General features: G+C 41.5%; 2 protein-coding genes across 2 annotated transcripts in view; both read right to left on the reverse strand.

The window, feature by feature from the left end:
- Positions 1 to 2,097: 2,097 nt before the first annotated feature.
- Positions 2,098 to 3,727, reverse strand: LOC131243968 (protein LEAD-SENSITIVE 1-like). The gene is made up of 2 exons (XM_058243630.1): positions 3,583 to 3,727; positions 2,098 to 2,607 (listed from the first exon to the last, which is right to left on the reverse strand). Exons 1-2 carry the CDS (start codon positions 3,677 to 3,679, stop codon positions 2,183 to 2,185), a joined length of 522 nt encoding a protein of 173 aa, XP_058099613.1. The 5' UTR covers positions 3,680 to 3,727; the 3' UTR covers positions 2,098 to 2,182.
- A 15,735-nt stretch (positions 3,728 to 19,462) lies between these two features.
- LOC131243967 (protein LEAD-SENSITIVE 1-like) overlaps positions 19,463 to 24,282 on the reverse strand; it is a 54,507-nt gene continuing 49,687 nt past the window's right edge. Inside the window, exon 2 of the mRNA XM_058243629.1 lies at positions 19,463 to 20,101. Within this exon, the coding sequence (XP_058099612.1) occupies positions 19,611 to 20,101 (491 nt within the window). The 3' untranslated portion in view covers positions 19,463 to 19,610. The remainder of the gene's footprint in view (positions 20,102 to 24,282) is intronic.

The raw sequence follows: 24,282 nt of genomic DNA on the forward strand, positions 1-24,282 counted from the left end.
TAATTTGGAGAATGATGCTTTTTTTTCACACGCACACACAGCACACCCACACATGCCCAAACCTATAGTGGCATTTCACCACCTATGGGTATTTGAACCCTTGACCTGATGTTGAAACTCTTGTGAGTCTACCACAAATGGAAAATGACTTGTCAAAGGTAAGTTCAACAACTTAATCAGTTTAGCTTAATTTAAATTATTGCATGCTTACAATTTCAGAGTGTCTGTGATCGAGTGTGCATGCCCAAACAGAGTATCAAATAAATGAAAAATGGGTTCTTGGTGTGTTAGTGCACACATTAAAATATATTAACAGTACTCACTGTGAAAACATTTTTGGATCAGACCTACCTTGCAAGCATCCGACTGTTCACAGATTTTTTGGGACAGCCCGATCTCTGGAAACAACGAGAACAAGAAAGAGCAAATGATATAAGTATTGGATGTCAATTAGAACATCTGGTGTGGCGCTCAAGTTGTTTTGTAGGATAAGCTTATCCTAAGCAGATTTGTTTGTCATTGTTCTCCTTGAAAAGAGGTGTGAAAGGGACAAAGCAGGACGTGGATTATCTGCCACCTGCAACCATAGATGCTAGATGTGGCCAACCATAAAGTTTGTAAGAAGTTCACCCTGTCTATCCATTTTTGCCGGCTCATGTTTGGAAATGTAAACCAATGTTGGGAAACTGTATAACTTTTTCTTTATATATATATATATATATATATATATATATATATATATATATATATATATATATATATATATATAAAAGATTAATAATATAAAAAATACTTCTAACACAAACAAGCAAATCATCAAACATATACTATGCAAGAGACACTAAGATTTTTCGTGTAAAATATATATCCTCCGTTGTGAAAGGAAAAAACCACGAGACCTAGTCCGGCACAAATTCATTGTAATCAAAACAATTGAAGTACAATCATCAAGAGACCTCTCTTGGATATTTCAAATACGCTACTCAAAGATGGATTACAAAGAATATCAAAGAAATGAATTCTCACCAAGGATTGTAGAAAATTCCCAATACAACCCTTAGAGAAGATAATCTTGTAGATGGAGCTTCACCAAGCAAGATCCGGAGATTTCGGTTGTAGAGGCTCTTATTCTTCGTTTCTTACAAAATTTCATTTTCTCTTTTTCTTCTTCCTCTTTTTTTTTTTTTTTTACAAGAAAGGAAACTCCTAATGTTGCTCTCACTATTTTTAAATAAACGACAATTTTCTCTTATTTTAATTGTTTGAACAAAATATCAAAATACTTATCAAACATCCACCATAGGTAGGCATAAGCAATCCAAGTACAAGGTATGCATACAGTCATCTAAAGCATGCCTTCATAAATTAGCATAAGAATTATGTAGATGCATATAGTGCATACTGAATGTCTATAATTTTCACATGATGATGATCATTATCATCCTCACCACTGCTTGGAAATATGCTTATCTAGGACTAGGCTTTAATAGAAAATATTTATTGAAGTTTGTAGTGGAGATGTATAGCTCACAAGTCAGTACTATTCTTCCATTCTATTTATTAGTAGACATCAGGCATACCAACGATGTGGGATAAAAGCTATGGTTACCTACTCTTTTTTGTTCCTCCTCCTTAGTTCAACAAAAGTGTTCACAGCTAGAACAACACCTTTAGTTACTTCTCTGGCAAATATAAGACTTCTATTAGGTAGGAACATACATTATCATCGTTTTTTATCTAATTGTTGGATTATTCAATTTTGGAAATCAGGTGAGCCTCATTATAATTGTAATCATTACAAATAGGTTTGGGGCAAAGCACCTGGAACATAATCTATATACAATTATTTAGGTGGATATGAAATACCATGGTGCACAGGTTCAGAGAAAAATGCGATGGGTAATCTTCTCTAGCCTTCCTTTTCTATAAATACATGCTTGGGTCTCATCACACACAAATAAAATCATAGCTTTGTTGGGAGGTTTTCATAAAGGATATAAGATGTGGAAGATTAAGTTCATCTTCAAGTTCATCTTCACAGTGACATCAACAAGACTGCTGGCGCTGTTAATCTCATCCATCCATGTATATTTACATGATTTAGAAATCCGATTATTGCTTACATTACTTGAATTAGAATCTTGGTCATTTTGTATTATATGCAAATCTGGTGCGTGTAAAATCAAAGGATCTTACAGTCAGCCTGGCCCAGCTTCCCTCTCTTTGCATTGCCCGTCTTACAATAGAAAGCAAAGTCCTCACAATTGTTACGGGCCAAATTGTACTCTCCAAAGCCCTCCTCGATGCATGAAGTGGCGCGCTTAATGACTATCTCTGGCGGGTCTGATTCAGCAACACTACATGTACCTCTTCGGCTCTCCCAAAACAGCTGCCATGAAACAGAGTATTCATAGCGGTTGAGTTCGCATCCATCCAGGAAACAATCTAAGCATGAGACTGTGACTCCATTGTATGTCTTTTTTTTCGGACCTCCACATTTGGGACATGGCATAGAGGGGGATATTGACTCAACAACAAATCCAGACACGCTCTTTTTGCCATTTGGTTCAGTGAAATGAATGACCTCGTCATCGCCAATATATATACCTATATGACAATGGAGCAGTGATAGTTAGTTAGGAAACACTAGTTTGATATGGAATATGGGAATCCCTCATGTTCATCATCTATTGCATTTGGCAGATCTAAAACTCAGGTGAGCCTCAAATCTTTTAAATCATGTCAGATGAACAGATTGGATTGCACGTATAAACCATGGTGGGGGCACAAAATGATGGTTGCCTGATACAAAGTTAGGCTGATCCACTCATTAGGTAGAATGCACTGGTACACAGACGCTAAGTCATACCACCGGCTCTACACTGATTTGATGTTGTGTCCCAACCAAGATGTGCATTTGCTTGATTCTTGTGTAAGAAAATCATTGTGGTGTAGCCCAATTAAACATGGCTATTGTTTTAGCTAGGACTCGTCCTAGCTAGCTGTTTCACTCAGACTTGGTCAAGACCAGCATCGGTCTGTGTTTTCAAGTCTTAATCTTGGGGGTTGACTCAGGGAAACTAGGATGTTGAACCATGCGACCCGTCTGGTCAAAACCGTGCATATACGCAATTCCTAGAGTTTAAGATTTTTCAAGTGGGACCCATGGTTAGGCAATCCAGACTGTTGATATGCTATGGATCGCTGTTGATGGACCACGCTCCAAACAAATTTCAGGTTGGTGGCCTGTAAATGCTAAGATGGTTGGTTAAGAAAAATAATGCAGATTCAAGTGAAAAACATACGTCACTCAATTGTTCCAAGCTGGAAACCAGTTTTCTTTTTTTTTTTAAGGCATGCTCCATCCCAGATGAGAATCAACAGACCAACGGACTGGATTGCCCAATTATGAGCTCTGTTCGTTAGAATTACAAAATAGGGGCAGACTCGGCTCAACTCGACTGAGTAGCCCCTAACTCATCCATTACAAATAGACTCGAGACTGAATGAGTCCGTCAGGGTCACTGAATCTAAAACCATGAACACGGCCTAAGACTATAGGAAAAAAAGAAGGGGGGGAACCATGATGGGCGTAGATGTATAACGTCCTCCATGCATAGATGTGATCACCAGGTTTGAGGTCTTCCCTCTCGATCTTTTGTCCCGTGAGCAGGTTCATCTCTCTCTCTCTCTCTCTCTCTCTCTCTCTCTGTAATTGTAACTCTCCTAGTTGGATTCGTATTTATAGCGCGCAACTCGTGGCATCTTATAAGAATATATTTCAGGCTATAGGGCACACACAGAGAGATGTCCATTGATTGAGGCCAACAATCTCCAAACTCGATTCCTTCACACGTTTTGGAAAGTTGGCTGGAAAGTGTGGATAGGATTCGATCTCACCACCCATGGATGATGGGACACACAATTTCATCTCTGGCAGTAGGAGCACGAGATTGTGTCCTTGGGTCTCCCACTCGTCCATGGCTGGTAGATGGAAATCTCCTATACAGTCACAATAGAAAGGTAGCTCAACGGTGGCAATGGCCCATGCAGCCTGACCACCTAAACCCAGCTTTTGACTGGGCCGGCTTGGACCCAACATTCGTGGCCTGATCATTTTTCAGTTCAGGGTTGGGGTCAAGTCATTTTAGCCTGACACAACTTGACTCCATGTATACATCTTTAAACTACTCATGCACACTTATAGGGAGTCGATAATAAGTGTCTTTAAATTGTCATTTCTTTCTTGATTAGGCCCACTTTATTATTTGACTTGGCTAATGGGTCTTGTAGGGCCATTCAATATTGACCCACGGCAAGCCTAGACAGCATGGCTTGATTTGGAGCTGGACTGGGCCCTCTGGCAAGCCCATGCCCTGGCCTTATGGGGTTTGGCCACCCAGCCTTGTGGGTTGCACATTGTCCGGCCTCCTTGTGCCACACATGTACATATCATGACCTTACCGGGCCTACTATAGCCCTATCAACTATCTTAATTATCTAATAAATGGACATTTTGTTACCGGACGTGAGCCATTGCTGATTCTCTTTTTTTTGGCGTTCATTTGTTTGTTTGGTGCAATTAAAGGGCTCTAATGGTCTGAACAATGTGATATTTCAATCGTAGCCCATGCACTGCCTGGCCTAGCAAATGAATGGTTTAGATTTATTCCATCTATGTCAGGTAAGCAGCACTGACATCGGAGGCAACAGTATCTACTGTGCCTCCACGAGCACTGGATCCGGTCCCAAATAGGAATCCATGGACATTTCAAATTTTAAAAAAAGGTTTTGATCTAAAAATGGTTTCAAGTTGAATTCGGATCAAGACGTGGATTACAATTTTCCATCATTTTAGTGACTTATTGGCAATACATATAACAAAACTAGAAGGTAAGCTGGACCATCTACATGGTGGGCCCAACTAATTAATCACACTTGTCAGGTGATCTTACTCATTTAGACCAATTTTGTTTAAGCGTTCATTACTTAGACATTGATTGGATGGTTTATCGTGAACTAGAGTTCACGGCTAGGATATGATGTCATGGGGATTTACTAAAGACCATTGGCGCTTACATGCATCTCTATTCTCAGTGATGGTGATTTTGATGGAATATGATGTCATGGGAATTTGCTAATTACCATTAGCCTAAATCATCCCTTGCTTTTAATTAGGACCTGATTCCTCCTCGCACAACTGCATGCAATGAAAGGCAGTGTACAATCAAGATGCGTACGTGACATCTACTGCCTTCGTCAGCAGCGCCATCTCATCCACTGGTCAGGTCCATTTTTCTTTTTTGTAGCACCTATCCGAGTGAATGTACAGCCAAATTTAGTATCTCATTTTAGCTCCTGAGCGTTAAATAAAGGTGATTGAAGACTTTTGTAGACCATGATAATTATTGGAATAAATTCCAATTGATTTTTCCGTATTATTCTTCATCTAAAATCAGGTTTAAATAAAGAATATATATGTGTATACAAGGAAATATTATTAAAAAAAAATCTAATTAGAATCAATTCTAATTAAAGTATTCCTATATATGGATAATTACAAGGAAAAGGAAGTGTACAATCATGTTATCTGCGTCACTGCGTGACATCCACTGCCTTCGTCATCAGTGCCATCTCATTCTAGTTCCTAGCTTAAAAATAAGGCTGATTTAAGAGGAATCCATTCATCTATGTGTGGTGCAGTGTAAAATCATTACAAAGACCTTTAAAATCACATGGGGCTGCGTGAGTTGTGGAATGTGCTGATTTGTGAGGAATACATTCATCCTGGTGTGGCACATCAGATGAATGGCTTGGATGATATATACACACCATAGTGGACCACACAAACAATTTAGACGATTTTAACAGTGATCTCCAACTGATCCCATGGGGTAGCCCGCCTGATTACTGAATCTGCCTTTTTATTTTTTATTTTTGGCTACCACCAAGGGTTCCATATCAATGGCTATGTCAAGCATATGAGTAGTCATATTCAATTAGTTGGAGGCCTGAAGATTTCCAATGAGCTTAGTGAATATTGGCAGTTAGGTCGGGCACATGTTTTTATGATTTTCCCTCTAGAGGGCCTGAGATGATGTCTATAATTAGACTTATCTTGTATATCAACGTCTAAATCATGCATGTTATAAGCTTGTGATATTTCCATCAGCAGGCTTGGCAATGTGCCTCTGGACTTAAACCATTGCTCAATGGAAGTTCTATTTCTAGCTCATCTGCCCATCATTTCATGCACACATGATAGATGAAATAACTATCAGACTCTGCCAGGGCAAGTTCTTGGATTCTCATTGATGGTCCTAAACCCAAGATAAAGGAGGGTTGTGTTAGATAGCAAGCCAACATAAAACATTAGCCACTTCCCTTTCACATGATGATGATCATCTTCCTGATCACCACTGTCATGTTCAGAGCTTGGATTGCAAATATGCTTATTTAGGACTTTTTTTTTTTAATTATTATTATTTGGGACTAAGCTTGGATAGAAAATATTTATTAAAGCTCATGCTGGATATGTATGCCTGACCACCCAGCATGTTTCTTTCATTGTATGTATTAGTAGACATTATGTCCCTTTGCAATAGACAATTCTGTAGTCTAAACCTATAAGTTCCACTGTCCATTTTTTGTTGCATAATAGTTCCCGCACACTGCACCAATTAGTATTTTAGACTTTAGCGGTCTATTTTAATTTGAAAATGCTGGCCCAACAAATAATGTCACCGCTTTTGCACCATGTGAACAATCAGTAACATCTCTCATTCATATGTGGACAGCGAGAGATGTCTCCCTTACAAGGCTTTGTTGCAAAATGTGATAGACCTTACTTCTTGCTTGAGAATTTCCCAAATACCAGTGTCTATATAATTAGGGCATTTAATAAACAGGCCAACAGTTCTTGCCTAAACCTAACCCACAACTCGTTCCCTTCTAACCCAACTCAAACCACTTAACAATTCATCAAGACTGACCCAAGCCATGCTGAAATTAGGTTTTGAGAGTAGAATATGAAGCTAAGGCCATGCATAACCTAGACCAAAATTGTAACACCCTATCCAAATCGAAACAGTGTCCTAAGACACCCACGTGTGAATTGGAACAGGACCGCATGAATTGATCACACGTGCGGGTGAATTACTGGTAAATTAATTCGGATTAAGCCGCTAATGTGATTTAATCCAACTACATTTGGGCCGACCATGGGCCGGTCAAGTCTAATACTACTTGGCGGCTGCCTGTATAAACCGTGCACTACCCGGGGTAGGACAAAATTCCGAAACTTGGGGAGGCCAAGAGCATAACTGGGCTTGCAGTCCATCGCAGACAAAAGGCTCGGATAATGCCCAAAAATAGACAAATCATGTCGTCTAGTCGGCACTTGTAAACCACGAGTCGCTCCACTCAAAACCAAATTGCTGAAATTTTAATCAATTGACCCTATGACTTGAGTCAGTGAATATAGACTTTTCAGCCATCGGATCTCTTCTAAATTCACACCGAAGGCTAGAAATATTTTCCTTCACTCACCCACAAAATCTGACCCTTGATCGAGGAACGGTGATCGTTGATCGCAAATTGGACTATTTCGATAAAACCCAGCTTCCATTTGTGATCAAAACTTTGCCCAGCCCTTCATCGGGCCATGGGACACATGTCTCATGAATCAGATGGGCCAGGGGGCTATCAGGGCAGCCACAGAGAGAGAGAGAGAGAGAGATGGACGCTAGGGTTGAAACTTCTTCCTTCATGAATCGTGCACAAAAACACCATGCCAGATCTCCAATTGAGAGAGAGAGAGAGAGAGAGAGAGAGAGAGAGAGAGATAGAGAGAGAGAGAGATTTCCATTTGAGATGGATCCGGTGGGTGGTTCTTGGCCGGAAAACGCCGACCCAATCGCCGTTGCAGTAAAACCCAATTCAACCTGAGGTAATATTGAGCTCCAATCCATCCCCATCCAATTTCTAGCAACATGCATGTCACGCCCTGAACTTGGAAACCAGGCTCACAAAATTCTCGATCGCCGAATCCGGCGCCGACGGCCTCTGTAGCACCCCATTCTTGGCTCCCGGCACCCATACATTAGGTTCTGATCCTGGGATCCTATAAGGAGGATTTTTAATATAAATTTGATTCGTAATGAGCATAACTACAAGCATAACCCACGAACAATAACCACAAGAACACCATCACAAAATCCACTATAATAAAAAACTTTAAGTACAATGCATATGAAAGAGAAATACAATATAATGAAAGTAACAAAAACTCCAGAAACTTGGCTGTATGCTCCTGCTGCTACTATGCTACAGCTGCGACCTAGCGTCACCTGCACGCATCAATCATGCATAAGCTTATAGAAAGCTTAGAGGGTGGTGTAAGTGTGTGCGTAGTATAAGCGTACTCATAATGCAAGGTCAGAGTAATGCGGAATCGTACTGATAGGTATATGAATGCAATCAGCCGCACCAAGGCTATGCGGTGTAGAATATAAATGCTATCAGCCATATCAAGGCCATGCGATGCACGATGCAAGTCAAGCATGTCAATCCACATCCACATATCAATGCAGCTTCTCATTAGATCATCAAATCAGTACGGTTCTCAGTCTAGATAATCACCGGGGTCTAATACACTCTACGCCAGCTTGTCGCCCCTATCCGAATGCATAACTAGGAGAGTGGAAGAGACTTCACTATCCGCCTGCCAATATCGGGCCCGGCTCATCGATAGTGGACCGATTCCTCAAACTGGTCAAACTCAACCTAGAAATTTTCCCCTCACTCAGGCGGGTAAGGTCACACCCCTTTCCAACCGACCACCACACAGTGGGAGACGCGGCCTACTGGTATACGGCCCTCACGCACTCATGTATCCACTCGGTCTTGACGTTGGAATCATCTTCGGTACCATCGGGTTTAGGGATTTTCACCAAGGGACATCTATTGCGCCCCGATGTTAGAAACAGTATTTCCAGTATCCAATCCAGCCACCCATGATGTGTCTGTGGAGGCTATGGCCCTGATGTCGCTAGGGCATACGATAACCACAATCACACAAATGCAAGTACATGAATCACACTACCAGTCATGCAACAGTCATGCGTGTACCACGCGCTCATGTAGGACAACTCCGCCTATCAGGGAGCCCATAAACAATCTACCCGAGAGCATATGCTATGATCAGTCACTCCTCATATCAAGCATACATATGATGCGTATGATCATTAATTATGGATCTATATTAAACATGTTATATAGTGACCATTCATAACGAACATGGGCCTAGACAGCCTACACGCTACAAGTATGGGGTTAACAATGGGCCCTAGGGAGAGTGACAATGCAGACATTTAACCAACATCATCCTACAATGTGGACGTCAAACCATCATTGCTCCTAAGGCATGGCCGTCAAAACATCATTACATAAACCATGGAAGAATCATATATTACAATGGGCCTTAGGTACATCCCGTTGGGCCTCGACCCAAGGGTCTCAAATGCATCAAATGGGCCGCATAGCATGGGCCCCATATATACATCAAGGTGGGCCTAATCACATGGGCCTTGTCTTGAGGGTCAAATATTGCATATCGGACCCAATGCCGGATTTTACGTACACGATAATGCCTAATATTATAATTTAATCGTGTTTTTGTTGCAGGATGTAATAAGAAGCTTTGATTGAAAAAAAGTATTAAAAGCATGGATTTAACGCTCCGAAGTCACCAGAGCAAGGAATGGACTCCAGGGGACCAAGATCAATGGATATACACGCCAGAGATCCGAGAAAATTGAGAAACTGCAGCTCAAGTGGCCTGAAAGTTAGTCAGAATGCAAGATCACAAGGTTTCCACCATCCACTCGGCTCGAAACTTCATATATGGCCTGAGGACCATAAATTAACCGTACACGTCAAATTTCAGCCATTAGATCCTCGTGGAAGTGGCCCAACAGAGAGATCAGAGGACAATAACCATTAAGAAAGCATCTTGGACATCCTTGGGAGATCTGGACCCAAACTGAACTGATGGAAAGAGCACGAAAAACGGTGGATATTTGTCAAATTTCACTTATTTTGGATGGTGCAGTAGGGAGGAACGAACGACGGACGTTTCTAGAAGGCAGAGTGGCAATTCTGTAAATATAATGAAATCCATATGCATGCATGCACGTAAGCTAGAGATTTGCTTCAATGTTCGGTATCGACTCATCACAGGTTGATTGTGTGGCCCACCTAGAGTTTGGATCTACTTCATACTATGACCCATAGGCTTATACTTTATTAAGAAAATGATGAGTGGAGTAGATCTTCGAAAATACCATCAGAAGTGGGCTCCACCTATTTTTTGCAAACTTTCCAAATAGAGCCATGCTGACGGACGTGCCATCCACTAGGTTTTTACAGTGGGCAGTCTGATCACTGATCCAGACCGTCCATGTGACTCACGTGGTTTATCTTCACCAAGAACTAGGTGACGGAATTTCAAAAGGGAGCGAGTATGGGTTCTCGGCTGTTCAAACGTAGGTTGGACGGTGGCATAAAATATCCCATGGGCCACGTGAATGCAAGTCCAAACGGACCATTCTCAATTGAAATTCTGAGAGGAATCTGGTGGATGGAATGGATTTTCCAAAAGTCATCTTAAGTGTGGCCCACCGAGAGTTCAGCGTCAGCTCGCGTACAGAGCCTTCGTCTGTGAAAGACGGCCGCTGTGGGCAGGTTCCATTATCCCGATCACGGTCGGATTAATAATCCAAACCGTCCAATGTGTATCTCATCCAAAAACTTCCCCCCGAACGTTGTGTTTTTGGAAGGATATCAAGGAAAATGGTGCTGTTTTGGCATGGTTTTTGGGCTGCGTAAATAGAATTACACAAGGAATATTTGTGGTGCGCTTCAAAGTCGGTTGCTGTGCATTCCACCGACTGCTTTACGCACAGACTCTCCACCGACTCCAGCGACGGATTGCAACACTTATAAAAAGGAGAAGAAAAGAGAGAGTTAGGGAGAGCTGGGAGCTTGGACGTGAAGCACAGGACAAAGTTTGTTTTTTTTTTTGTTTTTTGTTTTTTATTTTTTTTCCTTTTCCTTTCTTTTGAGATTTAGTTAATCAAAATTATGTTTGGCTAAACCTCTTAGCTAGGGCTAAGAGGTGAAGCTTGTAGTCTGATGGGAGAGACTTTGCTTGTGCCTTTTGTTTAGACTGAAGGGATTTTTGATTTAATTTTATTATGAGAATATTTTTAGTTTTTAATGGCTTTTTGAATGAAATTACAATGGGTTTGCAATGGCTCTAAGTATTTCTTTTCCCTTATTTTGATTATGATGTCGGGAAGCCCCGTTGTTCGCCATCGTCTCCGGACATGGTTGGATGTCGGTACTCTTCCTAACCTTCATAATCATCTAATTGGTTAGGAATTAGTTTAATTCTTTTGTTGACTTTGTCTCCGGGCATGGTTTGGTGATGGAATCCATTCTAATTCATATACTGTCATCCCTTTGAATTTATATCGAGGAAGTTCAATTTAATTTTCATGATTTTTGAAGGCATAAGATCTCCCCGATCTCTACAAGTGGATCCTCCGAATCCCTAGTTTCTCTTCCTTGAATTGTTTAAGTTTTAGATAATTATTCCATAAGTATTCCTTAAATTCTATTTGATTTAGATTACATCTAGTCTAGTTCTAGTTCTACTTAGTTTCAGATAACGTACAGGTATCAGTCCCTTGGGATTCGACCTCAGCCTCACCGAGTTTATTACTACATCACAACCCTATACTTGGGGAGTGAACCAGTTTTTGGCGCCATTACATCGCAATGGGCCTCATAACATGGGCTCATATCTATTAAGGCAGGCCCCAACAACGGGCCTTATACAAATCAAGGTGGGCCTCAACAATGGGCCATAAGTATGGTAAGTGGGCCACACCACATGGGTCACGTGAATATCAAATGGGCCACACCCAATTATAAGTGGTGATAAGGATGTCCACCATTAGAATTACCAAGGGTTTAATGGTGGATGTTCAAACCCACTACTTTCCTGAAATGTGGCCCACCTAATCCTAGATTTACCTTATTTTTAATTTCAAGCCTTAAAAGGAGCTTTCAAATGGTTGGACGGGTTGGATGCAACACATGCATCATGGTGGGTCCGATAGGGATGGATGGCATAGATGTTACACATACCTCATGGTGGGGACCACACTGATGGAAGGTGTGGAGCACACACGTCAATGGGTTCCGTGTGGGGACCACCACAATGTTTATTTTCCACCCAATCCTGTTGATAAGGTCATATAGACCTGGGGTCCCACCGTAATGTTCATTTACAACCAACCTGTTGATGAGGTCACACGGACCAAGGGCCCACCGTCATGTTTATTTTCCTCCAATCTGTTGATAAGGTCACGTGGACCTGGGGCCCACCGTAATATTTATCTGCCATCCAAACTGTTCATAAGGTCACGTGAACCTGCATTGAGGAGGAAAAAAAAAACAAATTTCATATTTGATCCGAAACTCGTGCAACCCACGAGAGTTTCAATGATAGGCGTCAATCCTCACTGTTCCTTGTGATGTGGGCCACCTGAGCACCACATATGGCTGATTTTTGGGTGGCCCACAGCCCTGAGGGGGACCTATCAAATGGACGGAGTGGATGCTCGTCACACATCATGGTGGAGCCCACGGTTGGTACCAATGTCCCTGGTCGTCCTCCCACGCGGCAACGCAGGACGCTGCCAGCGTCCTCTGTCAGCAACAGCAGCAACGCTGCTGTTGTTTTTTTTTGAAAAACATGTATTTTAGAGCTTTTTCATACGTGGGGCCCGCATCAGGGAAATTCGCCCCACCCATTGGTCTCTATAGCTCGATACAAACCCATCAAGTCCAATCTTCGATGGGTTTTAGTGTACTGCAACATCAGGGTGTATTTCAACAGTGAATATACTATTCTCCACACTGTGGCCCACCAGAAAGTCGGATTGGGCTCAAATTTCTGTTCAACACCTAAAATGGGCTAGGAAACAGAATGGACGGCGTGAATTATCTACATACATCAAGGTGGGGCCTGCATGAGTGGCCCACCCCCATGCTTAGTACACCCCAACATCAATTTACACTTCACTGTTAGCCACGTCCCAAGCTAGTTCACACTTCTCTGTTGAGCCACTTCCAGCACCTCGGGACACTGGACGATATGGAATAACACAAGTATCATGGTGGGTCCCACATGGATGTGGCCCACCATGGATGTATATATATATATATATATATATATATATATATATATATTATAATATAAATATATTACATATATTTAGATCTAGTGGGTGGGATTTCCCTGATATGTGGTGGGCCAACAGCATGGATACAATATATATATATATCATCGGGTGGACTGTCAACAATGAAAGAGAGAGAGAGAGAGAGAGAGAGAGAGAGATGGTGATTGAGGGGCCCCTCCACTCTGGACCCCACATGATATAACTCATACATCAAAATGGGTCCCACCAGCAAGTGGGCTCTAAAAATAAGAATTCAACGATGGATCACCCACCTCTAGGCCTTCTCCTTGGTCCCTTAGCCTCCTTAGCTCCTTGCCTACACTTTTGATGGTGGTTGATGAGGTTTTGATAGTAGGGATGAGAGATGAAAGGGTGGGCCACACTTGTTATTTGGGAGAGAGAGAGCTTGGACGTGGGTGTTGCTTGGGAGATTTTTGAGAAATGAGGGATGATGGGATGATAAGGATGGGTGATAGGTTAAGTGATGGGTTGTAAGAAAGGGATGGGTGGAGTGATAGATCAAGTGATGTAAGGGTTGACTTTGCGTAGCTTGTGTAAGAGAGAGGTAAGGATAGGGTATGGGTTACTTGTACTTGACTTGATGTATGATGTGTACTTGATTGATGGGATTGATTGATTGATTGATGGGATAGGTCATAGAGATTCTCTCAGAAATTTGTACGTGCAGCATTTTCTTGAATGTGGGCCTACATCTTCTACCCTGGGTATCGGTTCGGTGTGTGAGTCGCGGTGTTGGAACCGCTGCGACGGCGCAGTCGCCAAGGTACAGGTTTCGATTTGATCCAACTTTTGTAAGCAGGACTCGGCTTAGGATCGCGTGCAAACCTCGGATACGGGTCTAGAGTTGCCAGAATTTGTTTAGGAGGACCACAAAATCATATGGAACGGTACGGTGTAGGATACGGGTCTTACAATGCATGCAACTTAGCCCCTACTCCATATAATGCAGGGCCCCTGCACGTCGAGTTTGCGGACCCGGCGATGTTAGGATGATTTTAGCGACTTCTGGTCAATAATAGGTGCAGACCATTACCTTTAGGTGGCCGATTATCATGCCTAGCATAGGTTTAGTAAATATGTGTGGTGTAATGCTATTGCATATTACTGAAATTTCTTTGAAACGCATGATTGGAACTATAGGTACAGGATTTTCTAAAAATGTGGGAAGGAGTTTAGGCCTGAGCATCCCCAATTGCGTGAAATGCTGATTTGCATGTCTAATTGGGGTGTAAGCCTTTAATTTCTCTGAGTATTGTTGTTTTGCTATTAAATCTTGTTGCATGTTATTTATGCTAGAAATTGTAGGAATGAATGTTGACAAATTTCTAGATTGTTGAATTAATTGCATACAATTCTCACTATATGACTGATTTGTATGATTCATGCTGGCGTATGTGAAATTAAATTGCTATGAATGGGTATATGGTTGTCCATCTTGTTAAATAGTTTGAATGTGATGAACATGACCCTTACAAATTTAGTAGAGTTTAGCGTTTGCTATCCAGGTACTTAACTCGTGGAAATTATGCTTATCATGTGTGAAATATCCCTAAATTTAATGATACATGTTGACTATTAGTGCATATGCCCCTTATTGATTGGCCGATTAAATGAAATCACTTGAACGACCTTCCGTTATATTAGCCCATGAGTAAATCTAGCCTGACCAGTTAAACTATAAGTTGTTGGTCACAGTTGGACTACACCAGACGTCATTCTCTGGCCGATCAGTTTATGGTTCAGCTTGTCGGGGTATATTAGTTCACAATCGGTCATCCTTGTATGTTAACCTTATTTGAACACACCTGTATGAACCCAAAGTACTCTAAGACCTCCGTGCCCACTGTTAATTGTGATTTATAGCCCACAAGACTCATGAGCTGGGGATGGTGGTATGGGATACTATGCCCATGCCGTCGGCCTACGCTGAGGTAACGAGCCTCCCCATAATGACCAGTGAGCACCTAGACTCGTGAACAGGGGACGGTGGTATGGGACACTGTGCCCATACTGTCAGTCTATGCTAGGGTGATGATCTCTTCATAGTGACCGTGAGTAGGACATTAAAGTCTCAACTATCTTCATCTGATCTTAAGAATTTCGGGATTGACGAACCCATGAGGGCTAAAGATCACAAGAGTCATATGACCACGACCCTTGTGCCGTGCGATCAGGTTAGGGTAATACTTCTGCTAAGGGTATCTCGGTTTCCCCAACCTACTGGGTGAATAAATCTAATTAATCAACTGGACTAATATGTTATATGACATCGCATTATCTATTGTGGCGATTCGACAATCGAGGTCACAAATGAGGGAGTGTTGGTCATTGCAATCGTTAAATGTCGTCGCTTGAGGGAGTGTTGATGGTGAGAGGCATGCATAATATCATCAAGCCATGCGTTACATTAATCAACAGTACTTAGAATTCTATGAAGTATGATGTTCACTAAATTTATCCAATATATGATAATTTGTGTGGCCTATTTCTAATGGTACCACTGAGTTAGCTACTCACTCCCACTCTGGGACGATGTTCTAAAACACCAACCAGAATCTGGTATAGATGTAGGAATACTGGAGCAGGACGCTCCAGAAGATGTCGGTACGGACGACGAAGATGAGCGGGCATACTTTCAAACTTTTGGCAGACCTTACTAGCTCGATAGATGACAGCAGGATTAGGCCAAAGCCCTAATCATTTTGGGAAATGACGTGAGGATGAGACTGGATCCCTAGTTGATGACATTACGGGAGTTGGATTTATGTTATGGATGATGAATTTACGTTGAATAGTTTATTTTATTAGTAGTACATGGATCTTTTAATTAGCTTATGTGTTAAGCATGCTTAGTTTAATTCTCCATTGTCTGTTAATACCTGATATTTATATGTATTTAAGGCTCTTTAGGGCACACGTGGTGCTCAGGAATTTAGGAGCCGAGTTCCTACTCGGCCCTTGAATTTCGAGGTGTTACAAAAATATGGATGGATATATGACACAGGGATGAACGTGATGAGGTTGATCACTATCTTCCTCAAGAGGATAACTACTCTGAATCCACGGAGCTTCTCTGGACTCCTCACAGAGACTTCTTAAATCCACGAGGAAATTAAGAAAGCAGAAAATACAAATAAATTCTAATAAATTTGAAATTGATTAATGAATTCCAATAAACGAGTTCACAACCCTTTAAATAGGGATACCAAGCAATGAGAGAGAAATCAGAAGCAAACTACAACTAAAACTCCTAGAATTCGCGACTTACTATAAATAGTAAACTTACTATTTATAAACGGTCGTGATGTCTACTAGTGCACAAGGTTTTCGGCCAAAAATAGTAAGTGTCCTATTTGGCTTCACCAAACCGTTCTCCTAATTATTCTAAGCTCTTTTCACATTGGACGCAACTCTTAAAGCCCGACGGATGAAGAGTTATAATCAAACTAAAACTTACTATTTATAGTAAAAATGAAATTAAAACAGGGAAACGACCATCGATCCAGGGGTGTTTCGCAAATCCGGCTTCGTAACCCGACATAGTGGAGTTGGTTGGCTAAAGTAGTTCGTTCTACCTCAAAATCATATTATATGCCTCATAACTCATTTCGAATTGTGAGATACGCCCGATCTAAGGTCCGATGGTCTTGATCACTTCTGTCGTTGACCGGGCCTTTTCTGATCCATCTTGGCCATGAAACTGTTCGTGACCCGCTCTACATCAATATGTAAGTAAATAATTTTAAAAAAAAAAACACACACAAACAAACAAACAAATAAACATTTCTTCTTTATGTTGTTTCGAGTTTCAATTACGTCAAGTCATGTAGTGTTCAATCCAAGCCCAACTCATTACTGCATTGGTTCCATTTCTATCCCGAGCCCAACTTGCCACCCATTTAGCTGGTCCTGAATCCACCTCAGAAGTGGACTACCACGTGTTAATATTTATATAGACATATATTTGTGGTGAAAGTATACGGATGGACTTCTTGATTAATGTACTCTTATATTTGTTGGTTGTCTCCATCCAAATGAGACCCCACATACAATTTGGACATTTGGTTGGCTCTCTGTTACTCCCATATAAAGAGATGAGGCACCATCATTTTTTAAGATGGTGCAAAGCTATGGGCTCTGTTAACATAAATGCCACAAGGCACAAGGAGGCCTGATTTGCACTAAATCAGGCACTAATTGAAACAAACATGCATGAGATGTACCCTCTCCATCAGGTGCGCAAGCACATTTTCACTATGGACACTAAAGCTCAGTCAAATTTAATATCTAGGTGGGCCACATCACAAGGAATGGTGTATAATCATGCCTAAAACCTCAAAATTCTTGTGGTGCAACCCACATGAGTCGTGGAATGTCTTGATTTTTTAGGAATCCATTCATCATGGTGTGGCATTCAGACCAGTGGCGTCGATGATATATACAAAAAACAGTGGACCTCACACAAAATTCAAATGATTTTTAATAGTGGTACTTATATCTAGAGATGGACACGTGCCAAACTGAGTTGAGCCTAGCACAGCTTGTCTCGGTTCAGCAAGCATCCTACCCCAGCTCAAACTCGGCGCAATCATTGAGCCTGATTGGCTAACTCGGCTTGGTTTGGCTAACAGCTTGGGCCACTTCGAGTTGAGTTTAAGTTCGAATTCGAGTTCGATGTTGTACATAAAATGCAATGCATAAAATATAATCCATTCTAATTAACAATCTAACAAATTAACATATATATTTATTTAGAGGAATACTCACCTACGCACCTTCGTACACATGTCTTATGTACAAAATCTGAATGGTCCATGTGATGCAGCACCCCTTGAAACCTCACAAGCCCATCTTTAAGCCCAATACAAAACTCTAGTGGACCATGGAAATAGGAAGGAAACAATTTCCTCCCTTGATTTGCATTTATCCTTGCTATGGCACACCAGAGTTTGGTATTGGGCTGAAAGTTGGGCTTATGAGGTTTCAAGGGGTGTTGCATCACGTTATGTTATAATATATAATATATTTAATACTTAAACCATACTTCCATGGATAGCAGCCGGCCATGCTACCATAGATAATGAGATAGGAGAGAGAGTGTTACCGAGGCAGACAAAGAGGCTGCAACGGTCTGGACAAATGAGCGTGCATGATAGTGAGGGGCTAAAATGGAAGCAGGGATGGCCGGATGGGTGCACGGGGCGGTGACTTGCTTGGACGGAGGTAGGGACGTGCTTGTGGGTTGAGGCTTACCGGTTTGGACAGAGACAAGAGAAATGGGAAAGGGAGCTAGGGCTCGGGGCGCTTGAACACTCACTTAGGCAGAGAGCGAGAGAGAGGGGGAGATGAAGGAGGCTAGGGGCCACAGAAGTAGGGCTCAGGGCAAGGTCCCTCACACGAGCATTCATTTGAATTCAAAAGGGGGGGAGCGGTTAGGGTTTTAATTTTTAAAATTCCTACTTATACTAAGTGACCAAGTCACCGAGCTGATACGACCTCAGTTGAGTTCGAGTCGAGGTCTGAGCCGAGTCAAGCTCGGACTTAGCTTAAAAAAATTTTAAGCTCTAAAAACCAGCTCAACTCAGCCCGAACCTAATTTTGAGTTGAGTCAAGTCAAGTGAGCTAGCTAAGCTAACTCATTTCGTGTCTAGCTTTACTTATATCTCCAACAATTTTCCATGGCATAGCCCACCTAAAGCCTGAATCAGTCCAAAGGTTTCATATATCAACTGCTATATATATCAAATATATGAGCAGTCATATTGGATTATTTTGGGTAATGACAATTCCATGAGCTTAGTGAATATGGCCAGTTAGGTAGGGCACATGGGCTCACGATCCTCCCACAATTGGGCCTGAGATGATGTCTAATAGATTTATCTTGCATGTGAATGGTTTGATATTTGTGCATATAGGCTTGCTTTATTTCTGTCAACAGGGTTGAACGAATATCTAAACAATGCATCTTTTAATTATATATATACGAATGGTCAGATATTAGCATTACACGTGTAGATAAATTCGTGAGCATAAGTTTCATCTGAACCATCAAATCTTGGCAATATGCACTTGCTATCACACGTGACAGATCAGACAACCATTATCATCGATGAAGCTTCAATAGAAAATGAAGCTTAAATAGAAAATATTTATTAACACTGGCATTCACTCAGTCCCTCAAACTTATTCTTACATGCTATGCTATTTAAAGTAGATATTACAAGGCATAAACGTGGGATAGAGAGCTATTATCACCTACTCCAGCTTCTTGTCATTTTATGCAGTTCTCATTACTTCACCCACAAGGCCTATCACAGTACCAGGAATGAAGCTTTGTGTTTCTCCATTAGCAATATCACCAATAAGGTTGATTGTCTGCCCACTGCAGCATGGGGCCTCTGCTCGTCCCGTCTTACAATAGAAAGCAAAGGACTCACAATTGTTTAGGATAAAATTATACTGTCCGAAGCCGTTATTGAGCCATTCATTGGCACGCCTAAGAACTACCTCTGGTAGGTCTGATTTAGCCATGCTACATGTCTTGCCTCCAACCCCGTAGACAAACGGGATCCATGAGACAGAGTATTCATATATGTAAAGTTGGTCTCCATCAAGGAAACAATCTAAGCATGAAAGAGTGAGTCCATTGCTTGTCTTGCTTTTCCCAGCTCCACTTTTATCGCAGTGTCTATAGAAGCCTCCAGATTCTATCTTTTGGCCAGTTGCCGCGTTAAAGTGAATGACCTTGTTATCGCCCATATATATTCCTAGGTTACAATAAGAGGAGAGTTAGGTAGGCATGCTTTCTAATATAAACTTTTAAATGTAGCATGAAAATTTTCAATTGGGTTATGCTCATGCATACAAGGTGTGCCTGTTGGTATTATGGTGCACGAGCTCCACATCATCCATCAGGTGCACCACCTAGTGTTTGGCCTTGACCTTGAACATCACATTGATCCAAAACTCAGGTGGGCCTTGAAACAATGTCAAATCATGCCTAGAACTTGGTGTGGCCCACCTGAGTTTCAAAACAGTGTAATCTTCATGAGGTCTCTTCATCATGGTGATTCATATCAGATGAACAGAGATTGGATGGCATGTATGGCCTGCGACAACATAATGATCACCTGATACAAAGCTATGATGATACACTTATTAGTAGGGATGCACCATTATGTGGACACCAAGTCATATTAATTACTGCTCATTGATTTAATGTTATTGACACAACAAGTCCTAACATGACTTGCCTGGCATACGGAAATAACCTCCTCAGAGATAATCAAATAATGTGAAAGAGAAAGGAAATTCAGGCAATGACAGAGAAGACCCAAATTTTATGTGGAAAAGTTCTTACCAAAAAGATAAATCACAACACAAAGCTATAAACAATTTACTATAATTAAAAAAAGTTACAAGGAATGAAATAACTTATAAATTTGAAAATCCTAACTTTCTCCCTCATTAAATGCTATCAAGCTCTCACAATTTTAATCTCTTATATTAACCTTAATTCCATATTAACTCAATTTGTATAATCCATGTATCAAATTAGAAACAAAACCGCACACTCAAGTATTTCAATCGCTGGCACCTTTCATCGATTGAGACATCAACAAAGTATCTCAATTAACCCAAATAGATCTTAGTTGACCAGGAACATCAAAATGTACTTCAGTTAAAAGATCAAGAATTCTTCCGTTAACCAAACAGAACTAATAGATTAAAGATGCTCCATTAATAAATGTTGTGTCCTGCACAATAAATAGATTTGTCTAACTTTTATGTAAGACAATCATCGCCATGCTGCCCATTTGCAAGGACAGGGCATTTGACAGGTGATGTGTTAGCAGGAAAGTGGATGTAACATAACTTTTAACGAAGTTGGCATATCCGATTACTCCTATAAATTTCCCAATGTCTAAAGCAACAATAACTTTCAAAAAAATAAAAAATAATAAAAATAAAACTAAAAGGCAACAACGTAGACTTAAACTTTATAATGCCAAACATGCCAAAAGAAATCGCAAGGCCTAGTTTGGTTGCCAACAATTATTCTGTAATACATAAAATTAAATAAAAAAATAAAAAAATAAAAAATAAATAACCAGTTAATTAACAGTACTGGCAACGGAACACGGCTACTGTCTTATTACTCGTCCGTGTCAGATAGTCCACTTGGGCTTGCTAAAGACTGGCATGGGTCGGTACCACAAGTCTAGATCTTGGGGGTCGACTCAGGCCAACTAGAATGTGTTGAACCATGTGACCCGTCTGGTCAAAACAATCAGCTGCCCATACTTATAGCGCACAGACACCATCCACGTACATAAGTGGAACCCATGGTTAGGCAATCCAGACCGTTGATATGTTATGGATTGCTGTGGAGGGACTATGCTCCAAGAATATTTCAAATTGGCAGTCTATAAATGCTTAGAAAGATGGTTGAGAAAAATCTTGCAGCTTCAAGTGAAAAACTTAGGTCACTCAATTGCTCCAAACCGATAGCGGTTTTTTTTGGCAAGCTCCAACAAGATGAGAATAAACAGACCCACCGTCTAGATTGATGAATCATGGGCTCTGTTTGTTAGAATAACAAAATAGGGGTTGACTCTGATCAAGTCGACCGAATAGCCCCCGACTCGTGTGGTAAGATTGGACTTGAGAATGGACGAGTCCGTCTTAAGTCACTGAGTCTGAAAAAAGATGAATTAAAACAGCCTAAGAGTATGGGGATTAAATATTTAAAAGTAAATAAATAAAGACCATGATGGGCGTAGATCTGAATGTTCCTCCATGCATAGATGTGATCACTAGGTTTTGAGTTGCTCCTTCGAAATCTTTTCTCCAGGGTTCGGATTAAACGGATTCAGCTGTTCTTGCTGGGCCCACGTAACTGTCAGTCCTACACCTGGCGTTTCTCTCTCTCTCTGGTAGACGCTGACCCTCCCATTAGTTTGTGATCTAAGGAGAGAAAGAAGAGAAAAGAGAAAAATAGAGAAGAAGAGAGTTTGGGAAATCCTTTCCCATGGATCTACGGTGTCACGCCCCAAACTCGGAAACCGGGCTCACAAAATTTTCGATCGCCGAATCCGGCGCCGACAGCCTCCTTAGGACCCCATTCTCGGCTTCCAGCGCCCATTCGCCAGGTTCCGATCCTGGGATGCTACAAGGAGGATTTTCAACATCAGTTTGATTCGTAATAAGCATAACCAAAGGCATAACCCACAAATAATAACCACAAGAACACCACCACAAAATCCACTATGATCAAAAACTTTCGAGTACAATGTGTGCATAAAGGGAAAATACAATGTAACAAAATAAACAAAACTCCAGAAGCTCCGCTGCACGAGACATATATAAATAAATAAAGACCATGATGGGCGTAGATCTGAATGTTCATCAATCGTGCATAAGCTATAGAAAGCTTATCACCGGGTTTTGTAAGTATGCTGCGCTTATAATCTTTCTCAAAATGCAAGGTTCGATTAATGCGGAATCATGTAATTTGAGCCCACTGAATGCAATCGATCCATACCACAGGCGTTTCTCTCTCTCAGTAGCGCGCCCTGCCATTAGTTTGTGATGTCAGGCGGGTCCGATATAGTTTCACGACCAAGATGCGATGCTAGATGCAACTCAAGCATGCCGGGTTGACCTCATCGAATGTGATTCGGACCGTCGGTGTCTCGCCAATTCTAGATAATCATCGGGTTCACAAATATTTTCGATCTCCGAATCCGGCGCTGACAGCTCCGAAGAACCCCATTTTCGGATCCGGCATCCATTCACCAGGTTAGCTTCACGCGGATCCTACAAGGTCAGGATTTCAACCTTCCATCGATCGGTGTCATAATGCGCATAACGAAAGCATAAGCCACAAATAATAACCACAAGAACACGCACCGACAAAATCGGCTATGATCTAAAACTTATCGAGTCTAATGTGCGAAAGCGAAAATACAGATGTTCCAACGCTCGTGACTTGCGCACCGAACCGATATCCGGTAAGCACAGCATGCAACGATCGTGCGTATAGAATGAAGACAAAGGGGAGGAGGAAGGCAAGGATGAGGATGGTGTGAAAGAGGGTCCGATAAGAGATGTGGCGAGCTGCGACCTTGATCTTCATGAAGTCAATCAGCCCATCATTGCTACTGCCGCCGCTGCTGCTGCTGCACACCCATCCCTCTTGTACTCACTTTTCAAACAAATCCAATGCCCTCATTCAATGTACGACCTCATCTACATCCATCACCGGGGTCATATCACTCTCAAATCGGCTCTGGCACTTTCTCTCCGTCGACCCGTGTCTCTAACTCATATCTCTCCAAGCATCCGCCAAGCCTTCCAAACGTCCAAGCTTTGCGCTCCCTCTCGAATCGGTGGCCCACCTTCCTATGCATCCACGTACGAGCGTCCTCACAAAACATCTCTCATCCTCACCATTCAAGAGCCCATCATCCTCCATCAAGTTGAAGGGCATGGGTCTAAGAACAAACGGTGAAGATGTGGGTGCTCTCACATGTCCCATTATCATTAAATGCAATTATGCCATAGTACACAACCCATACCTCTTCTGCGTGGGACCTCTCATTTTCGACTCTCATTGTGACTCATTTTCAAACAAAGTCCAGCCCCATTAAGTGTGCAGTTCCATCTATCCATCACCGTCATATCCTCCCATTTATCCTCTCATCTTTCTCTCTCATTTGTAATGGTGTCAAGAACCCAAGCAATATGTGCTTTCATCTACCCCAGTGTGCCCATTCATATCATCTATCAGACCGGCGTGGCCCACTCTATCTCACCGGTGATGATCCACATCCATCCATCCTCTTGTTGTAAGGATGGGCCCAATGCATGTCTTAATTAGTCCATAAGAGGATGACTTATAGGTGTTGATCATTATTATATGAATATATAGGGCCCATGATATATA

This window comes from Magnolia sinica, chromosome 4 (genome assembly GCF_029962835.1).
Source record: "Magnolia sinica isolate HGM2019 chromosome 4, MsV1, whole genome shotgun sequence".
Lineage (NCBI taxonomy): Eukaryota > Viridiplantae > Streptophyta > Magnoliopsida > Magnoliales > Magnoliaceae > Magnolia > Magnolia sinica.